Source organism: Symphodus melops (assembly GCF_947650265.1).
Source record: "Symphodus melops genome assembly, chromosome: 22".
NCBI lineage: Eukaryota > Metazoa > Chordata > Actinopteri > Labriformes > Labridae > Symphodus > Symphodus melops.
Genome location: NC_136712.1, coordinates 16,439,064 through 16,454,681, shown reverse-complemented (window position 1 = coordinate 16,454,681; position 15,618 = coordinate 16,439,064). Strand labels below are relative to the sequence as shown.

At 40.0% G+C, this 15,618-nt stretch overlaps 1 protein-coding gene across 5 annotated transcripts in view; it reads left to right on the top strand.

The window, feature by feature from the left end:
• Positions 1–15,618, top strand: part of plxnc1 (plexin C1) — a 65,820-nt gene that overhangs the window by 5,621 nt on the left and 44,581 nt on the right. For all 5 annotated transcript variants that reach the window (XM_079335576.1, XM_079335575.1, XM_079335572.1 and 2 more), the window contains one exon: positions 1,224–1,437. In XM_079335576.1, coding sequence (XP_079191702.1) covers positions 1,386–1,437 — 52 coding nt within the window. In that variant the 5' untranslated portion in view covers positions 1,224–1,385. The remainder of the gene's footprint in view (positions 1–1,223; positions 1,438–15,618) is intronic.

The following is a 15,618-nucleotide window of genomic DNA, read 5'->3' as shown; positions in this document are numbered from 1 at the left end:
GAAAGACTGCAAACCCACAGGCCTGTCATCAAAATACATACAGTGGACTGGTGCACTGCCTTTGAGGGAAACCAGTGAAACCAGTTTGGGATGAATGATACAAACCTGAAAGGTATTTTTAGTCACCTAAGAGTCATTAAGTCTCACAAAAAAAGGATTACTGTTGTTATTCCCCACGCTCTGTATTTATAACGTTCTTGTGACGGGTCTCTGACAGGCAGCACTCACACTGTTGATGGACTGTGGACCAGCTTGGCATTGTTTAATCAGAGCTTCTTATCATAAACACCCCTGCCTGAGAAGATTGTGTCATTCTTTACTATTTGAGGGGAGCAAACGTGCTATTTCACGGCTTTAATGAGGTGGGACAAATATTTAGAACAGAGACCTTTTTATAAGCAACGGTAGAAAAATACAGTCCATGATAGTTAGTGTTTCTTAATTATTAACAAAACTGAGATCAGCTCGTAAAAAAGACATCACTCAATAACCCTGAAAATGCAGGGAACCTTTAAATATTCAGTACATGAAAAACTATTTAAATCTCTGAGGAATTTAAGTCTGTGTCAATTTTGGCACCCCCTTGTGGACACATAGGTGTTTCCAGTAAATATGTAAATCAAAATGTTACCAAAAGAATTCTTACACTAGTTAAATGTAACATTCATAGGGACTGTTGGCTGTGATTGGCTGTTGAAAATGAAAACAAAGGCTGTTTAGGCAGCATGCTGTTACCACTAACACTAGCCGTATTCACATTGCACTCCTGAAAATATCTAGATAATCTGAGGAGGATTTTCTCCTCAGAAGAATTCTCCTGCTGCATTCTTCTCACATCAGCTCACTCGGATTTGCTGCGGAAAAAGTACAAAGGCTGGCAGGAGAAACTCTGGATAAAGTCTGACTGAAAAGGCGGCTGTTTGCGATTACACACTCAGCTCCTTGTGATATTTTTCAGGAGTTTTCTGCAAGTGTGAAAGCCCTTTCACTTATACCACGCCACAGTGGTTTCAAGCATTGATTAACCTGAGTGATCTTGTTACTAATGATGGGTTTGTTTTCTTTAAGGTCATGAAAATGCACAAAAAGCCTTCAATTAATTTTAGTCTGTTTCATACCTATATAGTTTAAAACTTCTCACATGAGCTTGAATGTATTGGTGTCGCCTCAGAGTTGCTGTAGTATGATGTTAAAGATCCAGTTTCCTTTTCCATCCTTAATAGCCATCTTCATTTTGCTGGCATCAACCTCACAAGCTTCTTCAGGACCCCTGGGTTTCCCTGGACCTTGGTTTGGCAAGCGCCACTGTAGGACATGCTGACTGACCCTAAATCCCAATCCCATTGAGATGTGTGTCATTACGCAACACTCGGAGCTGCTCATGAATGCCAATTCCGTCCTCGAACCCAACAAGGATGAGGCAGAAGATGCAGCAAAGTAAGACAATATGCATGCTGAGGAAAAACTGTTAACCACACTTAAACTTGTACTTTTTCTTAAATTTATTTCTTGTCCCGTTTTAAGTCAATGACCCAGCAAGAAGTCCGGCTTTTATACTACATCGCTGCGTTACTGTTCATCCTACATGAAAAAAAAAATACTGTGAACATTATTTCACATAAGAGCAAGATTTGAAAAATGTCATGCTCCCCAATCATTATAGTGATTTTAATCAATGACGCGAGAGACAATCTCAGAGTAAACAGACACTTCCTACATTATTATTAATAATAAATCAGTCTTATATCGCTTTTCTAGACACTTAGGTTACCTACCTTTGTGTTACATAATATAATTAGAATATTAACTTCACTGTCCTGACTTCACGTTTCATCGTCTCCACTCCTTAGTGTTGCAGTGCTCTACCCATAAACAACGCACACCTGGGATGAAAACACTGGCGATAAGACTTACCACGCTGAATGCACGCTGCACTGCAGTGATCAGGAAACGAAATTAAAACGCACAAAAAAAAAAGTTGCCAGGTCCGTTGAACAAAACTGATCCGTCAGACCTTTCCAGATGTGTACACAGCCCACCTCTGGATGTAGCCTACAGCAGCTGTGATCCCGTCTGAACGGACGCTGCAGCTCTGACTTTGGATGAATGAATCCCTCAGATGGAGGGTCAGTGGAAATATACGCTGCGGAGCTCCTGGATTTGTCGACTCTTTGCTGCCCCTGACCGGCCTGATGCTGCTGTATGTCTAAACTAAAGGGAGACGGCGCCCTCTACCGGCAGTATGCGATAACAGTCATAGTTGTAATAATACACAATGAATAGCATTATAACAAACTCAGAACAAGCCAGCAGGGAGTCCCGTCTCCTTAATGCATGGGGGGGTCCTAACAAAAAAATAATATCAACATACGAACTATCTTTGCAGCTTTGTTGTTTTCTCCACATTGCGATGGAACTGACAGCTGGGGCTGAGAGGCTGATTGATTTAAATGGCAGCAGGTGTGTCTGATTAGAGAAACGAGACTGAGCAGAGACAAGGGGGACGCAGATCGGCTCGGCTCTCTCTTTTGGGAGAGGCTGTCGTTTGCAGAGGGCTGCCGGCGATAAAGACAGACAGTGAAGAAATACCAGATCGTGTGTCAGGAAGGAAGGCCTGATACCCCTTTTAGACAGTCAGTATATTCCTTCTTCCTTGCGTACTGACGTGTAATATAATTGTGTATTAGTGTGGGGCGGGCTTGGGATAGCCTGTTGGGGCAGCCGAAGGGTCTCTCTTTCGTGTGGCGTTCACGTGTGCAGTTTTTTATAAATGTGTGATGTGCCTCCAGTAGAGGGTGTAGCGGGCTGTGTTAAACTGGAGGTCTAGCCCTGTGTGTAGTGGACAATAGGGGACGGCCTTTTTTGCTGTTCAAGTGGGTAACTGGGTGCCCCGCTGTAGTATTTCTAAGCTATATTTTCACTGTGTTAATAAATATAATATATTCTGTAGTGTACGTTGTGAGGTCGCATGTGGTGGATCTGACTTCGCAGCAGTAATTTCCTGTCAGTATCTTTTGAAACCCAACATTCATAACAATATAAAATAGTGCAGTACTGGTTCAGTTTGACAAGAAAACGATGAAAGCAGGGCTTCGAGGTAGTCTGTCTGTATTTGTGGAAGTCAAGGATTATGAGGAGTTGGATTAAAACTAACCTTAATTATATTGAATGAAAATACAAGATAACATCACGTACCTCGATCTGTACATTAGTACAGATTATCATCATAACGCTGAAATATTACGCTGTCAATGTGTAGTTCCGCTTGGCGCGCGCCCTCCTACTTTCTCACTTCTGGCACTTCTCTTTTTTTAACTCGGCGCAGCGCGCTTTTACGCACGACTCCAGTGTCTTTCTGTAGCGGTGCAGAGTGTCATGATGACCGTCAGTGTATGAGTGACGAGCTGTCATCGCTGCACGATGATGATCCCCCTGCCTGCTCTGTTTATTCTCTGGGTAGAAGCGGCTCAGTGCCTGGAGCAGAATGGAGGATTTAATTTAAAGGGAGACATCCGTCACTTCGCCGTGTACAATGGCACGGTTTACATCGCCACTGAGGAGATGCTATATCAACTTAACCACGACCTGACTCTGGTCCGGAGTCTGACCCAGAAAGGATTCTTGACACAGATTCCTGGCACATCTGATCTGAAGTTAAGCCGATCTTCTGATACGTGGAACGTTACGTTCAGTGTCAACATGTTATTGCCGCTTGTTGCAGAAGAAAAAGTGATAGCTTGCGGGGTTTTTGATAGCGGGTGCGGTTACTGTGAATTGTTGGACTTGAAGGACATTTCCAAAGTGCTGTACTGGGAAAACATCGAAGTAGGCTCTTTGTGGCGCAGCAGTGCGTCCGTGAACTTCCTGGTGAGTGTGGAGACTCGGATCCGGGCAGAGACTTACATTCTCACCGCCGTGCAGCAATACAAGGTCGCGCCGACAATGTCAGGCAGGGGCTGCCCATCCGTTTCAGATGCTGTGAATCTTCGTAACACGAATAACAATCAAGCAGGCCAAATATTTTCTATTCATAGCGAAGACATAGGTCCTTCGATCAAACGTGAAGACGATGTGGAGTTTGTGGATGGATTTCAGATTAATTCCACCATTTATATTTTCTCCAATCTGCCTGCAAAAGACAAAATCAACAAAGTTCGTCTCCTTTGGCTTGAAGGCAGCGGAGGCAAACATCAGACTCTGAAGTCGCTCCGAGGCGCAACTCTGAAAGTCTCTGATGGAGAGACAGGACTCCGACTGATCGCCTCCTCGGTGATCCCGGGCGGCCCGCCGGTGCTCTGGAGCGGTGTGTTCAGTGTGGACGGAGGACACTTCAACACCGAGCTGGTGCTGTTTGACATCAGCCCCGATTTAAACGTAAAGAAAGATGAGGACCGGGACTTCTTCGTTGACAAGTCTGACACGTCAAAACTACCAATGGTTCGTCATAATGCAAAACGTTTCAATAGAGCATAGACCTTAAAATGTGAGCGCTCAGTGTATGAGGCTTTTATTAAGTTGGTTCCTCTAGTGATATGACAAAAAACTTCAAATGTTGCTTCATGTTCCTGCATTCACACGTCACGTGTATGTAGCATAACAGTATACAGATTAAACACTAAGGCAAATGGCTAAATGTATTTAAACTAAAAAGCAATCCACATTTAGGAGGAGCTGCATGTTTTTTTATTGTATCTGTGGGTACATAAAGGCTAATCCTGTTATACCTTGGTGTAACATGTCTGCTGATCAAAACAACTGTGTTCCACAGCCAATTATACGGAAACCAAAGAAGGTGATCTTCAAGCAGAACTCCATGACCTCTGTGCTGGCTGTGAGACACAAAAACTGGATGGTTTTCTACATCGGGACTGGAGATGGTCAACTTATTAAGGTGAGTATAAAAGGTGAAAATTCACACCAAGACTCAACATCCATTCAGCCTGCCTGCTTCGACTACCTCTGTATGAGCTGGAAGTTAGTTTGAGTCAACGTCTCCAGTTTGTAGTGATGTGTCGGTCGCGAACGTAACGGCTCTAAGACTCGAATCTTTGAAGTGAACGACAGGAGCCGGCTCATCTTTGGGAGCCGATTAGTTTTTTTCTTGTCTTTTTTCTGTTAAAGCCGGATATCATTGGTGAAGATGTGCGGTTGCGTCTGTGTCCTCACTGAGCAGGGGGAGGGGAGGGGTTATACACACAGCAGACGAACAGGAGAGAGACAGAGACAGAGGTTGACACCTCTGTTATGTCCTCCTCCTATTTTTCTTTAAGCTTCGTGTCATTAAAACCGAAAGTAAACACGGGTCTATTTTTCAGAACGGCATTTAAATGAATCAGAGCAACGATGTAACGTAGTCTTAAGAGGCAGCATCAATCAAGTTATCATTTGTTGCAGCAAGAAAGTCAGGGGATGATCAGGCAAAGAGGAGAGGAGAATTTGAGACATTGTCACCATTTAGTGTCTGTGTTTAGGTGTTTGGTTACCAAAACTGTAATAAGCTAAGAGAAAGAAAAACAGTGAATGAGCCTATAGATGCAACAGATAGACAATAGAGATGTAAATGTAACCTGGGCTGAAAAATGAAAGGACATGAATCAGAATATTTGAAGTTCATGTTCAAGGCTGAACAGCATTTTATAATGTTGTTTGGATGGATAAGTAATACTGTGACTAAACATGGCATTACAATTGTAATAATCATGACTCAGTATACGGAGGCTTTTCATTTAAAAAAATTAACAGAGATTGAGATAGAGAGAAAGAGCAGGAGAAGGAACCAGTGAGATGAATGTGGAGTCAGGTCCAGGAAGCACATTATCAGCCCAGGACCAAGTTACATACAAAGACCAGGACCAAGTTACATACAAAGACCAGAGTCTCTCTATATCACTCAGTCACCATAACCTATACCAAACACTTCATATACAGCTAGAGATCACCTTAGTTGTTATTTATTGTGAGGCAGCAACACTGCACACACAAATACTTAACTTATAGTTTTATATATTTTATAATTGCAGCAACACACTCATACAAAGACACTAAACAGCTTTGCCTAAAATAAATGTTTTTCTAATGTTGACCTCGATATTTCAAAAATCCTGGCCAAGGCCGCTTGTTTATTTGGGTTTTTCCTCTCTCTCTCTCTCTCTCGCTCTTCTTTTTCCTCTTCAAGCTGCAACTCTGCAGAAAGTATAAATAAAAGTGTGTTTATATGTTTTTGGTGAGCCGAGCGAAAAGAGCGGGTTCTCTAAAAAGAGTCGGAATTCCCATCACTACCAGTTTGACAACTTCCATGGTCAGGCTTCGTTATGCCTTCCAAACAGCAGCGGTGTCTGCTCTACCTACACTGAGAAAAAAGTCTGTTCAGATTACAGTCTGTGATTACTCAAAAGGATTCATATGCGTTCAATATGCATAATAGTTTTTTTTATTTTAAAAACATGATTTAATTTTTATTTAAAATGTTTCGTTAATATTAAAGAAACATTCACTCAGCGTTAAACCCACATAACTATTTTGTGTAAACTCAAAACAGTTTGTTGATTTGTATTCAATCAGCATTTGTAATTTTAACTTAAGTTTATGTAGTTTACATATATTTCATTTTGGTAAAATCTCGCTAATTTTCTTAAACCTATCTTGCACAATTAAGTTATAAAGCATATTTTGTAAATTAATTTTTTAGGATTAAACTACTTTTGAATGCAGACTTTAATTCAAATAAACTTTTTGCAACCCTTTTGTCTGATCCAGCCTAATCTTGTAACTACATCCTTTACTACTTTGAAACAATCAAAAGAAAAAGGGCATGAAGAAAGCATTTCTATAAACATTACATAGCTCTCTATTTTATTTAAAGGGATACTTGAAGCTGTGTATCATTAAAAACATGATAGTAGTGTTGAATGGTCGTGAATCCAGCCCTCATTTTGCTCTGAGACGAGAAAAATGTGTTTTTCTTTGCCTGGAAGAAAAACCTTTGCCTTTTCTTCATGTGATGCAATATGACACTTTTTGCATCACATGAAGAAAACTTTCAAGCAGGCAAAGCTTCATGCAAATGGGTGAAGTATCCCTTTTAATCAGCAGTTCACCTCTAACTATATTGATTTTTAACGGCACAGAAAATGAATTTTTCAGACTTTTAACACATTGAGGATCGCAGAAGTATCATACTGACCATTACAAAGTCTTTGGAATATAATTCAAAGTAAATCAGATGTCACAGGCCCAGCTAGTACATGATTAATATGAAAAAAGGAACTTCGCAATAATTCACTGTTCCCACCAGTAAAATAAGTTATTTTACTTCCACATTTACTTCTCTGCTTACTTTTACTACTTAACTACTACTTTAACATTCAGAAGTTGTTGACCTTGAGGAACAACAAACACTCTCTAGAGTTTATAATCCTTGTTTATGCAGACTCTGTTAACATGGATAATGTTTGTGGGCAGCGTTCTTTGTTGTGGTGCTTTAGCTATTTTTTACCCACTCTAGCATGTCGCTAATTGTCTTATGTCTCACTTGCATCTTTCCTGTATATATTTCCTGCATCTCTTTGCATGATTGAACCTGTTGATCTATTCCTTGTTTAACTGTCCTATCTTGCTGCTGGTATTTTATTTTACTCTTATTCTGGTAAAGTGTGGCAGGAAGGGATTTGAAATTATGTAAAGAGGAAAAGTGCAAACTGCATACAAGCTCGGGTTGGTATATCCACCTGTGTCGGTGTAATTTTGCTATATGTGGACGAGGGGAGTCTGAAGAGGCCCAAAGCATTGGCTGTGAAGCAACTCCGCAATTCTTTTTCCTGTGATGAAACTGTTTCTATGTATTTTTTAGTCTATAAGAAACATGCATGTAAACCCAGCTCACAATCCTTCACTCGTGTTCACACACAGAAATCCTCTGTTATTGCAAACCATGAAGTACCCACAAGTGTTCCATCTCTCCCAGAGGCTTTATGGTGGTCAGGCATCAGCCAAGGGTTAGCGTTACCAATCTGTGTGGAAAGATGAGGCCAAATTATGATGCACAGAGCAATCTATGTGTCGAGCAACAGCGAGCACCTAATACCATATTAATTACATTACAATAACTAATTACAAATGATGATTGACTAAAAATAATAATTATAATTCATGTAATTTGCACGACTGGAACTAAGACTTTTTTTAAATTTATTTGATTTGATTTTTTTACGCATCAAGCCATGTTTCTGCATATTATTACTTTACCTCTATCTGCTCTGCATGGCGGGTAAAATCTTCTCTCAGATTTCAAGTTGTTGTTAAGGAGCCGTTAAGTGACGACTTTGTTTGTCCTGAGAACGCATGAATGCATGGTTAAACTGAGCTTTTAGTGGTGTTAGAGGACAACAAAGTGCATCTAAGATTTTACATTATGGTTTTGGTTCTCAGCTCGCAGGTTGACATGACAAGAGGCTTGAACCACAGACCGTGACAGAAATGCAACTGCACCGCTAAAGAATGACCACAACCATTAGCTGCAGCTTCCACTAACTTTGCAGGTGTATCTGTCAGCAGAGCAGCTCAGTCTCACAGAAACATAACAACGCTGCATGTTGATTTTCAGCTTGCTGTGGACAACAACTACAAAACTACATGTTCCAGAGTGCTCTACAAAACCAGTGATGACCGCAAAGTGTTTCAGACATTACATCTAGATCAGGTCGATCTTAAACATGTGTACGTGCCATTTCAAAACCAGGTAGGACGACTTCTTTTCTGGATATGTTTGTGGTACCTTTGTTTACATTAAGCATGCTATGTTATAAAGTGTTGCTTTGTGTTGTGTGTTTTCTTTTTAATAGATAAATCGTGTTCCAGTGTCAAAGTGCAGCACATACAAAACATTGCAGAACTGTTGGTCTGCACAGGATCCGTACTGTGTTTGGTGCAGCTCTGAAAGAAGGTCAGAGAAAAATCATCTGCAGCTGACGTCTTCATGCAAATAAACACTTGTTAAAAACATGTTTTCTCCTCCTAGCTGTACGTTTGAAGATGACTGCAAAGACTCAGACTGGCTGTCCATTCCTGATGATTCTCAACAGAAGATGATTTCATACAAACTTAAACAGGAAAACATTGGACAGGTGCAGGTTCATATTTGAACTATCATCAGTTTTCATTGAAGGTTCTCAGTGGTCTGGATCATGATAATTTGAAGTGTAATCCAAAAGACACTGGATTTAGTTGAAGTTGTGAAGACATTTCACTTCCACTCTGAAATGATTTTTTTTTGGGACAAATCTTTTAGAGAAGAGGTGAACTTTAAGCAAGTACAGCTGCTGTTTGGATGAAACATTGAGTTCATCTTTCTTACTCTCATATCCGGACTTTCCTCAGATCACACTTACCATCCACATGCATCTGTCGGCTGGCAAGAGTGCACTTTCTAACTTCACCTGTCAATTCTCCACAAGTTCAAGAGAACATTTTAAAATGAAAAACCCTCAACTACATTTCCCACAATGCACCTTCATCCTGGAAAATACTACACTTCCTGCTGAAGGTAATAGATTTTTATTAATAAACCAGTGAATTGATATATTTCAAATCAAGGACCTTCACGGTTTTCATGAAATTAAAAACCGGTAAATATTTACTGTATTATTTTTTTGTTTAACAGGACTGCCTATTGAACTCAAGGTTAGACTTGGAACGACAGAACTGTTGGAACGGCTAAACCTTCGCAACTGCACCAAGATTAGGGGACAACCTACGTCTGTTTTGTAAGTCTATTATTGTGATAATTTACTTATTTAATGGTAAAAAAAAAGTTTTCTAAGTCTATTATTCATTTTCTACTAATCTTAATAGACAACAAGGAATATTAAATAATAGCTAAACTTGTCAAGTCCCTATTTTTCTATCTGAAATGAAGGACAAAATGATGGATCACATACATAGTTTCCTCAAGATGAGCTATCTAAGGAGGAAGTCTGAAAAACAATGTTTTTCCTTCAAATGTTGGGGATTTCCTGTTGTTGTTCATTCATTCATTTAGACATATCAGCAAGGCAAGACAAAATTCTTGCTGAGACTGTAAAATCATCTGTCAGGAATGACAAGAAGAGATGTCTATCATCAGCATACAATAGTTAAAGAAACCATGAGTGGATATTTACACCAATTGTAGATTGAGAAGAGAAGGGGGCCGAGCACTGAACCTTGAGGCACCCCTGTTGATCATTTGTGCGCACATGATGGATGTTGAACCTCAGCAAAGATTTCTAAGGAGGCTAGTCTGTGAACCGCTGTCTTGTTCAATTATAGAATTTATCCTTGCCTCAGAAAAAGGAAATACGAAAAATGAAGCGAACGAGTTCAGGAGAAACCTGTTGGTGTGTTGTTCAAAGATTAGGTTAGCTTATACTGTAATTTTAACCCAAACAATGATATTTTCCCCTGACCAGAAGAAAACTACATAAACTGCTTTGTCTTCAGGTGTCGGCAGTGCATTGATGCTGGGTGTGGCTGGACCGCAAACAGATGTTCCTGGGCAAAGGAAGGAGTAGGAAATGTAATTATTGATATTTTTATTTACTTTTATAACAATGGATTTTCCAGACCTCATGTTGTAGATGCTTTGTCCAGTGCTGAATTAGAACATCAATGCAGTAGCACCATTATAGTGCTAATTTAACCCCCATGTGAGCTTAAATGGAAAGTAACAGATGTTAAACATGAGATATTTAGTTCACGATCGCTAAAAGAAAAAAAAATAAGTGAAGCAAGAGAGGCAAATTGATTATGGTAATGTTTATCAAGGTTTGGCTTTCATTTTTGATTAACTGTTTAAATCTTGAATTTGATCAGGAACAGAGATGAAATACAATAGAACAGAATAAAAAATGTTACATGCAAAAAGCACAAACATGGCTTATACTTATAGGCATTAGAATATATGCTAACAAACCAGATTTTGCAAAAAGTTGCACATTTTAAACTACTAAATAAACCTTAGAAATGCAAAACATAATACTAAAAAAAAGACAGAATACATTTGCACAAGTGGGAACCATGTTATGAATGGTGTTTTACCTCACCTTCTCCTGCAGGACAGTGTTTGCCAGTTGATGGAATCATGGATGAACTTCTCAGTGAGTGAACCGTAATTCTCAAACATTGTTTTTCACCTCATCCACAAATGGTGATAATAATCTAGTGTACTGTACATTTACTTTCAGAGACCACAGATCTCCTCCATCACTCCCAGTGTTGTGTCCTTCTATGGCAGAAACAAAGCAATGGTAAAGGGTTTTAACCTCAGTTCTGTGACCAGAGTGAGGATCCAGGGAGACATGGACTGCACACCACGAGAGTGAGTTATTTCAATAACTGTATAATGTCATATGACAATTCAAAAGATTTTTCACACATGCTGAGCTGTTTTCAGACTATAGTGAATAAAAAGATTTGTTATTTAGTAGAAGTATCATTTTTATTTGGATGGAAGCAATCTGTAGACACAAGCTTCTTCCGTTAAAACAGGTGTGGCAGATTTTGGTGCAATGCTTCTTGTGATTTTAGTTCTTAAGATATTTGAAAAAAGTTTTCCATGCAGTCAAATAGTCAAAGTCAGAGTAATGACTTATTTTCTCTCTCTGATACTTTCTGTTCTTTGGTCAGGTTTCCTGTTTGGGACAACACTGGTGAAAATCTGACCTTTCACATTCCCAGTGCAGAAAAAAAAGGTGTCGTCAAAGTATGCCTTCTCCTCCCAGATGGTAGTTGCCATGGCAGCGCCAGTATCACTTACCGATCAGCACCATCCTGCACAAGTATTTCACCCACAAGCACTTGGCTCAGGTATGAGAGTTTTTCAAGACAGCCAACCATAGTTCCTGAGCCCTCCATATTAAAAAAGTGATGCATTGACATGAAGCAGACAATGTCTAACCTGTGAGATCTTTGGTGACCGTTCTAGGGGTCCCAGACACCGGCTTGGGAACCTTCGATTACCAAGCCTCATTTGTACACAAAACGTTGACGTGGTGAATTTAAATATTTCAAGAAATCTTTTTGAAAGGCAATTCAAACCATGTGACACTGATTCTTGTAACACTACAAATACTCCCCACAGTTTTGTTAATACTTCAAAATATATTTATTCTTGGAAACACTGTCAGTAATTGAGTGACAGTTATAGGTTGAGGGTCATTATATGGGGAAAGAGCCACTTTCCAGAATAAACAACTGCCCCTTTATAGTGTTAGCGAATGAAAGTTCCACTTCTTCCTCTGAACACAAGAACAAACATGACGTGTTAAAATACATGTTTGACAATTTTAAGGGCCATGTGAGAGATGACATGAGTCCTTTTTTGCACCAATGTCAAGGTCTTAGAAAACAATGTTCTCCAACGAAACAGCTTTCTTGTGGAAATTTCAACATTTTAACATACTCACCCAAAAAAAGTCTTTTTTATGTACCGTAATACAAGTTGTGAACATTTATAACTTTGGACCGGTCTGTCTATAGTAAAAATTCTATCTTTAAGGAACCATATTAATAATGTTTTGGAAACCCAGATATACATAGAAGCGACAGATGACTGTTTGAAAACTATCAACCTGCCCTGGTATCCATTGTGCACTTCAACAATCTTTCTTGTTTGCTGCTCTGTGTCTCATAGTGGAAAAAGAAAGATCACATTAATGGGATCTCTCCTGGAGCTTGTGGAAGCCATCAAACACAGCAAAGTCCTGCAGGAAGTCCGTCTTCCCAGCTACAGGTCCGACCAGGTCTGTGGACAAACGCTATGTGCCTTTGTATAGTCATTTACATTGATCACGTCGCATCATATCATGCGGTCTAATTTAACTGAGCCACAGCCGCTCCCTAGCTGGTTCAGATTGTAGAGTTGGTCATCTCTCAACCCTACCTTTGGGTTCGATCCCCAGTGCAGTCACATGTCCAATACCACCCTAAGTTGCTCCAGCTACTTTGTCAGCAGCATAGAAATGTGGATGATTGTGGATCATTTGTTACTTCTGATCTCGCTTTACAAAGAAACCTTGGCCGTCAGTATGTGATCTCCACCTTATTCCAAATTCAACAGCCAGGATAATTAGAACATATAACTCCCGTCCTCCATCTCCATTGACTCCCTGTAATATACAGAATCACCTTCAGAATCCTTTTATTAGTCCTTAAAGTACATAATGTTTCAGCACCCAAGTATATTTTTGACTTGCTCACAGACTACATGGGCTTTCAGGTCATTAAGTGAAGATCTGTTAGTCGTACCAAGGATTAGATCCGTTAGTTTATTTGCTATATGATGTGTGCTTTTGTATATTAGATCTGTGTGTATCATGATTGTTGAAGTGTTCGTTTCTTGTATTCCTGTTTATATCATCAGTGTAAAGCACAATGAGCTTCCCTGTAATATTCCATTAGTAGTGAACTTAAATCATGATATAACATTACATCGTTTAATTAACAAGTGTTTATAACATGCACAGTTTATACTGTAACCTAATGCAGAATATCTTTCGACAGGCTCTTCAGAATCTCACCTATAACTCGCCTGCAGCTGAAAACATTCACCGGAATTTTTTGAGCAATTTGTCTCTGAAAGTAGCAAATGAAACCTTGAACTGTGCCACAACAATAACCTACTATCCAGACCCTGAGTTTACAAGCTTCTCTTCTATGAGGACAGGGGACGATGTCCTCATCGCCATACAGGTAATTTTAGCGGTTTTAAACTAGGAAATCAACAGTTTCAAAGAGGCTCATGTTTTTGTTTTTGTTCCAGAAAAAGGCAGACAAACTTGAGATGAGCAAAGCAGAGTTGTCTGTGTGGGGCATTGATGAAGGAAGACGACACCACTGTGTCATGCAGGAGATTGAGAGTGATTTTTTCACCTGTGAGATTCAAAACACTCGCATTACAACATACCAGGAGTTAGAGGTAAAACTTTAAGTCGCACTGTATCACCCCAAGCTGGTCAATTCGATCAATAAATAAAATGTGAATGTTACATTCATGTTTAAGTCTGCCGAAGTATATTTCAAATACATTGTGATTATGTCTTTATCACAGATACAGTATGGAGACAAAACAGTAACTCTTAAATCTATGTTCAATCTCTAACTTCTGGTGCTGCTTTTCCTCCTGCTGATTCCTTGCATTATTGTTGGTGAGTACACAGTGTGGCTGACTATTTTGGTCCAATACCAGCCTTAAAGGAGCAATATGTAAGATGTCTACTGAATTCAATCATAAAATGACCTTGATATATCGTCAGACATTAAGAAAGCTGCTGGGTTGAAGTGCTGGCTTCTTTGACAACAATGTGCAGCAGCCAGTATGTCCTCCTTCTTCGGGGCGGCTGTGGCTCAGTTGGTACAGTCTGTCGTCTCTTAAACAAAAGGTCAGGGATTTGATCCCCGTCTCCTGCTGCTACAGGAGACGGTGTCCAATGTGTCCTTGGGCAAGACACTTAATGCCAAGTTGCTGCAAAGCACTTTAAGGAGTCAGAAGACTAGAGAGGTGCTATACATGCTTCCAACTTATTCCACTTTGAACATTAATATTATTCGAAGTTTAGATTTGGGTCAGGAATGATTCATTTTTGTTTGGAGAAGAGATGGTAGGCAGGTTTAAGGCAAGCCACAGCTATTTTGGACGCCTCTAGGTTTGGCATACGGCAAACCAACAGGTGTTGCAGCGAACTGGTTCAGATATAAGTGATTTGACCCGACCTAAAAAGCCTTTTGTAATAAGCTTCACGAGCAGAAATGTGCTCAAACTAGAATACGTATTGGAGATGCTTTTAAAAATGGAGAATGTTGTAGTACTGGTTAAACAATGAAGCTTTTTTGACCGCAACATAGCAACCCACATGCACATCTCCTCGAGGGAGGACGGAGTGGGAGGAGACAGCTCTCTCCAATATTTTGAATTTGGATCTGCAGTGCTCATTTTAACCACTAGGTGTCAGAGTTACATAGTGCTCCTTTAAGAAAACACAACGAATCTAAACTTACAATAATTATCTTCCTCCTTAGAAATAAAGTGGATCTGACTGTTTGGTTTTGTCTTCCAGCTGTTGTGATCATCTACCGCTGCAAACAAAAGAAGTTCACTGAAGAGATGAACAGGGTTATCGAAGACCTGGAGCTCGAGAACGACATTAGACAAGGTCAATCATTAAGTAATCGTTGGTAGGACTGATCATTGTTGTATTCTGGCTAGCCATGTGCTCTGAACAAAGGACTCAGGCCTGTATTCCTTTTTGAAAGCCTAAGTAAATTTCTTTGGAGGGAAAAACGGGATGGAATTTACATAGAGCACCCCCCATGGCACCTAACACGTAGGTGTGAAAAAAGGAAAGGGACCCCGCCTTTCCTGAATTCTCTATCCTCATTGGAGGAGGCCCAAATTGGACCCACAAGAAGACCCCAGTCTATAAAAGCCATCACATCCTAAGATTCACTGTCTTCAAATGCTTTTAGCTTTAGAGGATACCCTGGCTCTTTCAAATGCTGGATCCCAGCATTCAAAGAGGTCAACCCCCTCCTCTCGGCTAACCTGAAGGTACTGCAGGTAGCCCACTCTGGATTTTCCACGAGATG